The 6,218-nt window shown below is 42.7% G+C and overlaps 1 protein-coding gene and 1 long non-coding RNA gene across 3 annotated transcripts; one reads left to right on the forward strand and one right to left on the reverse strand.

Annotated features, from left to right (window-relative positions):
* Window positions 1-1,544: 1,544 nt before the first annotated feature.
* LOC136428891 (uncharacterized) lies at window positions 1,545-5,569 on the reverse strand. Its single transcript, XM_066418714.1, has 9 exons — window positions 5,370-5,569; window positions 5,045-5,257; window positions 4,692-4,931; window positions 4,486-4,577; window positions 4,162-4,367; window positions 3,678-4,052; window positions 3,348-3,506; window positions 3,013-3,217; window positions 1,545-2,899 (listed from the first exon to the last, which is right to left on the reverse strand). The coding sequence occupies exons 1-9, from the start codon at window positions 5,567-5,569 to the stop codon at window positions 2,589-2,591; spliced, it is 2,001 nt and encodes a 666-aa protein (XP_066274811.1). The 3' UTR covers window positions 1,545-2,588.
* Window positions 1,689-5,929, forward strand: LOC136428892 (uncharacterized). Of its 2 annotated transcripts, none has more exons than XR_010754666.1 (5): window positions 1,689-1,802; window positions 2,615-2,839; window positions 3,702-3,869; window positions 5,068-5,156; window positions 5,426-5,929. It is a non-coding gene; the product is annotated as an uncharacterized lncRNA (long non-coding RNA). The 2 variants fall into 2 exon arrangements; XR_010754667.1 differs by having other exon boundaries at window positions 5,429-5,929.
* Window positions 5,930-6,218: the final 289 nt, after the last annotated feature.

Raw genomic sequence — 6,218 nt, forward strand, 5'->3', positions numbered from 1 at the left:
TCAGGCCAATCCATGTTTTCACGCTGACTCAATGTAGTTTTCTTTCTAGTTCGCAACATTTCCTTCTTTTGTAATTTCACTGCAAGATAGAGTGTCTCCGGATTAATGATTCAAATAACGCCAAACCTGCTTGAAGGATCACTATAGATTGCATCATCATAGTTTACAATTTAATTTCATTGTTATGATTTTACCTGAAATGATGTTTTTATCGCTTCATTAACATGCTCTTGTAGTCAAATTAAACAAACAACTTTACCATTTTGTTCACAGTTCTGCAGTGTCCCATGCTGGACCCCCCTGCAAACGGCGCAGTGAGCGGTTCCAACTCGTACGATGAAGTTCTCACCTTCATGTGTATCCAGGGATACATTCTACATGGTGCCTCTTCACTAACCTGTCAAGCTGATGGAACTTGGAGTGCAAGTGCACCAACCTGTGGAAGTAATATGGAATTATTACACAAGGGATTACTGTTCTCACGATTAGAATCTCCCCAGAAATATAGAGCAGGATGGGGGGACACTCACCCGTCGAGGGGATAGCTTTGATTTGCCTTTTCCAGACACAAATGGAAGTCATTTCTTGCAACTTCAGGTTTACATCTTGTCTGCAATCAATACAGTTTTTAGTTTTGAGCAAAATTACGGGCTTTATAGTAAGAAACACCCTAACTTTGAAAATCAACAGAATGGAGCTGGGATTAGAACAGGATGGAGGAGCGCCACTGTTCCATTCTAAAGGGAGATCAGGGAAATAATAATAATCTTTTTTAATTCATTATCAATTTGTGGTCTATTTGTTACAGGGTCCCGGGTTCATTTTAACTTCAAGTTTAAGAAAATCCCGGGGCCCGCCCATGCCCCAAAATAGTCCGGTAGCCGAAACGACGCTTTTTCATGCTGTTGGTACCTTGGAAGGGGATTCGGAGGAAGATTAATGTGTCCAAACTTTATTCATTCAAAACCTGACCAATTTCTGGCAACTATAGCTAGCAGCGCCGTGAGTTCAAGCGTTTCAAGAACGTATTATGTTAAGGCCCTCCCCGTTACGTCCATTTTCCATGGAGGTAACAAACGTTAAATATATTCGGCGATTACAGTAATAGCTCAAGCTCCTCCCTCATACAGAAAGGCATGGGTACACCAGCTTGGGTTGCTGGAGGGACACTGGTGACCGTGCCATTCCGACACTCGAGGGGACAGATCCACGTCTAGGTGGCAGCAACTACCGGGAACGGGTCAACGCTATTGAGAAGTGTTACCAGGTAGCACGTTCTCGTGGTTTCACCGTGTTTGCAGTACAGGCAAGCGGAGAGTGTTTCGGCTCTGCTGCACCGCGGTTTGTGTTCAGCGCCTTAGTTTGCGCAAGCGCGAGATTCCAGATGATGTAATGCTATTATAATGAGGTACAAGTCTGCCTGCGCCACCATGCGGACGCGTGGGTACACTGCAGGTTTTGAACTGACTCTACCGATTTCAACCAATCATAGACCGCAATTTTAGTCACGAGGTCCCTTCATTCTGGTGGAAGGGGCAGCCATCTTTCTTAGCTTCCGTTCGGAGCTGTTTACTCGCGTTTCCGACCAAAAATTTCTGAAATCGGCGGGTTTGAAAGTGCGGGGTCGGTATGAAGAAGTGCCGAAGGAAGTACAAAGTTGAGGATGAGATTTTGACGGCTTCCCCTGTTTTTGAATCTACGAAAACACCGAAAATAGTCAGTTGGATCGATCGTAATCCGACTAGGGGGCAGCTTGTCAACAATGTATTTTTGTGTGCAGCGCTGGAGGACGTGGAAAAAAGGTAGGTTTTCCCGATTTTTCGGCCATATTGCCTAATTTGCATAATCCTTATACTGTATTTTGCCCCATAATACTGCAATATTTTGCCTTAGATCAAAATTAGCTTGTGAATTTACGTCAGAAGAAGTTGTTTTGGTCGATTAGAAGGCCAAGTGTTGTTAAAACGCTATCGTTCACCCCATAGCAGTATCGCCCCCCCCCCCAGTAAAATTCAATGCACAGGTTGAAGATAAACTTTACAATTTTCTGAGATCAAATACTCTGTTCCTGTATATTTTGTCCATTAAGATGGAGTTTAATAGTCTGTTTTAGTTGTATTTATATTTTAACTTCAGTTTGATATACTGTCATATATATGCATGTCTGTGCAAATATATATCAGAATAACAGAACATATAAGACACATGATTTTATACAATTGCATTTTTTAAACACTCAGTCAGACCTCATGTGTCCCTATGTGATACAAAAGGATAATCATGGAGTTAGAATATAAGTAACAGTACTACTAGTCTAGTATTTTACATTGTCATGGTATTTCCTTCTCTTAAACAATGTAGTTGGTTAGGTCTCAAAGATAATGTCCTTGTATACAAATTACAATTGTGGAAATATTATATAATGCTTACATTTCACTTAGTCTTTATGGCACTTTGGCTATGCTGATAATTATTAATATGATTAAATTATCAAATGTGCTGTTTCTTGTACAGTATTGTCTACTACCAGATCTGTATACAATGTACAAAAAGTTTTTATCAAATGATAATATAATAGTAGTTAACATTTAGTCTTTCTTTTTCCTTGGGACAGGTTCAGGGACACCACCCTTGTGATCGGGGCTAACACCGATGAGGTGTTCCTTAAGGCTAGACTTGAGCCTGGCCACGGGATCTGCCACGCCACAGGTTGTCCTGGAGATGGAGTTGAACAAGGCGTGGACTTGTTCCAGACCCTGCTCTCCAAGGAAGCCCAGCCCGAAGCCCCAGCGCCGAATGCACGGCACGACGTGGTCTTCTAACATGTGCATCTTTACAGGTACCGTACCGTTTGGCACACGTTCACGGTAGAATGCCATGAATGATGTGATAGCACGGGCTGGAAAAACAATAGTAATACATGTCAATGTTTGAAGATTACTGTGTTATAAATGAACTAAGCTGAATTCAATCATATGTTAATGAACATGTAGAATTTGAGTAGAACCTTACCCAGCTCATTGACTGCCTCCTCATTCATGGGTTCACTTCTGGAGTATCGCTTATGACATTGTGCAAACAGCGTGAAAAGCTGTTTGTACTTCTCAGCGGTTGCTGTTACCAATGGCATAAGTGATATTGGTAGATTATCGGAATTTCCCATGATGCTGTTGATGGTGGTTTTCACAGAAGAGGTAAGGCCTTCTATGGCATCATCCTGTGTAAATGAACAAAACATCACCCCAGGAGATTAGACATTATGTCATTGTCAACTAATTTAGATATAACTACAGGTTTGTCATGCCTAAAAACAAGAGCAAGGATGTATGAAATTATAATATACTTGCCTTTAGCATTCTGTGCACATGGTTTCCAATGAACGAGTTGCTGTGGTAGGCCTGCCTCCGTACCCGGTACTTATTAAGCACAATGTCGAGTTCTGATGTCAACGGACCCTGCCCGATCTTCACAGAGGTCCGTTTTCTGATGTTCTCGGCCTTTTCCCTCTGCATGGAGACGTAATAATGAACATGTCAGTTAGACATTGAGTGATTACTGGACCAGGCTTATATAATACACACACTCTAATTTTCCCTCTTACATGTAGAGTGAAGACCCTGCTCACATAGGAACCCCAGCCCATAGCTTAAGTCAAAATTATGGCAGGGTGTACTTACCAAAGTTTCCTTCCTCTGAGTCAGGTCCTCGATCATGCTGCAGGCCTCAGTGAAGATTTCCTCGGCCATAGAGTCATCCGCACCATCGCTGTAGGCCAGCCAAGCCAGCTTGTTGCATTCCTGTTCTTCGATCTCCTCTTCCAGGGCCTCTGCCTGGTGGTCGAAAGCCCGGGCTTCATCAATGGCATCAAGGTAACCTTTAAACCTTGCCAAGTGCTGATCGGAGAGGATTTCCTCCCTTGTTGCCTCACCTTCCTTGAAGGCATTAGCTGTGCAGGACTGGATTTTTAGATCAATGTCCTGCAACTCGGCCTCAAAAAGGTTGAAAAGTTTCAGGTAGACACCTAGACTAATGTGCAGGCCAGGTATCACTACCTGTGAAAAAATATATAGGACAGTTAGTTTGATTGTGTGCTATGCCCATGGCAGGGAATAGATGTTATTATGTTATTATAGTAAATTAAATATCTAATGATTAACTTGCCTGTTCTATGGGCACTGCATACATCACTGGGCAAACTGCATTGTTGTAGTGTTTGGCGTCCTTCAGTTTGCCCTTGCCAACAGTGATGAACTTGCGGTGATCTTCCGCGAGGCTCTCCAGGGTCCTGGGAGGGATGTGCAAACGCCTGTCGTCTTTGTCTTTCAGCTCATCCAGCTTTATGTGGCACCACAAACAAGGGTGGGAGCCTGTGGTAGATGTGAAACAAGACAAACTTAGAGGCAAAATCTAGTAACCGTTGCTTAGTGATAGGTAGACATAGTTAAGTGACGAATATGTTGAATTGAGTAATCAAAAGGTACTTACCACAAGCACCAGACAACCCGTACCAGAGACACAGGTACGCATAATCCCCTGCTCCAAACACCCTTAGCTGGAACTCCTTCCCATCTTTGCTCCTGCAAAAGGATTTTTAGGAATTGAGCTTGTAAGATGCAACTTAGTTTTGTACATTTGAAAGAAAAATTGTCTTGTGTCTGTCAAAATCATATCAGAACTATGATTCAACTTACCTCCACTTTGAAACTTGAAGGTCCTTCAGTTCCTGAGCATACCGGCCGGTTGCAAGTGTAAGGTTTTCTCTGGTGTCTTTTGCATCAAAAATGCAAAAGACAGTGGTGTTCGTCTGTGAGTTTGGGGACGTTTTGTTCAGGATCTGAAAGGCCATTTTAAATGTCCCCCCGCCATGATCCCCCCCAACCTTGATCCAGATCTCCCCCTCTGGTATGGTCTTGTCATGCCAGATAAGGCTGCTGTAATTGTAAAGGAGAAAAATATATGTCAGAAAGTTTAGACGGTCGACCCTGTTACAGCTTTAATCTCACCTTATTCAGTGATTGTTGAAATGAAAAGGACAGTTCCTTACTTTGCTGTATTGCTCCTCTCCAGGTAGTCGTAGATGGCATCTCTGAGGGAGGTCACATATGCACAGGGCAGGAGCTTCACTGTGGATTCTTTGTCTCCCTTGACAGAAAATGGTAGGTTTTCTGCCTCCACTTTGAATCCAGAAAGCATCTCTGCTGCAAGCTTCCTTGATATGGCCTCACTCTCCATCTTGACCCCATACTGTTTCAGCCACCTTATACAAAATAGTTACATGGTTTTAGGTAATATATGCATGTGTTGGATTTTTAAAAAGTGTAGCAAACAAAGCTAAAAAAAACAAAATGTTCTCAATGCCAACAATATACCTTTTAAGTTTTCTTAGTTGGCTCCAGTTCATGCCCATGCCCACTTTTGCCGCCAGCAGGTGCCCATGTGGGACAACGATCTTGTCAAGCTCCAACTCCTGCAGCAATCGCTGAAGCTCGTGACGAGGATGAAGCTGGAGCTCGGCCTTCAGCAGAGATGCGGAATCATTACCACTGGCCTTGTCCCTCACACCCTGCATCAACTTGGCTTGTTTTCTTTGAGTGGAGGGTGTTGTCTCACTAGATCTCTTCCTAGGCTTTGGTATATGAACTAGATTTAAGGGCTAGAAAATGAAAAAAAAAGTGTTGCCATCAAGATGTTCAAAGGAAAGGCGGTTTTTCTTATTACATACGACAACTATGCAATGTATTTAACTAAGTTACAAATGTACGTCAACTGATGACAATGTATGTTCATGTGCTGTTTGTTTTGCTGTTTTCTTAAATGTACATAAAATTTATTTATGCACATCTTTGTTTAGTGATGTAGTCTCTGTAGTAAAAGATAAAAGTTTCTGATTGTCATGTTGAATATAAGAATTGAGATGAGAAACATGAAATGTCTGCTTCATACCTGTCCTCCAGTTTTGACCTGCACGCTCCTTTTGTCAGGAGCCTCTGCCATTTTCCGGCGAACAAAAGAGGTCAAAACATCCTCCTGGTCTGCGGTTAATGGACCTTCGTCATTAAGGTTGACGGTGACCTTACCATAACTTGTGGAAGGCATAGTATGGCTAGATGTAGAAGCTATAGGGGTGTTGGTAGAAGCTGAAGATGGTATGGTGTGGGGAGGTGTTTGAACTATGCTGTTATTGGAAATGGGGGGGTTAGCTGGTAAAAGGGGCCCTT

Source organism: Branchiostoma lanceolatum, chromosome 2 (assembly GCF_035083965.1).
Source record: "Branchiostoma lanceolatum isolate klBraLanc5 chromosome 2, klBraLanc5.hap2, whole genome shotgun sequence".
NCBI lineage: Eukaryota > Metazoa > Chordata > Leptocardii > Amphioxiformes > Branchiostomatidae > Branchiostoma > Branchiostoma lanceolatum.

What these genes read in the sequence shown, in the direction of transcription:
- LOC136428891 (XM_066418714.1), bottom strand. Translation starts at nt 5,569, where the DNA reads ATGCAGGGTGTGAGGGACAAGGCCAGTGGTAATGATTCCGCATCTCTG. An exon ending in ATGCAGTGCCCATAGAACAG is followed by an intron (nt 4,053 to 4,161) that starts GCAAGTTAATCA and finishes ATTTTTTCACAG; the next exon opens with GTAGTGATACCTGGCCTGCA. An exon ending in ATGTGCACAGAATGCTAAAG is followed by an intron (nt 3,218 to 3,347) that starts GCAAGTATATTA and finishes TCATTTACACAG; the next exon opens with GATGATGCCATAGAAGGCCT.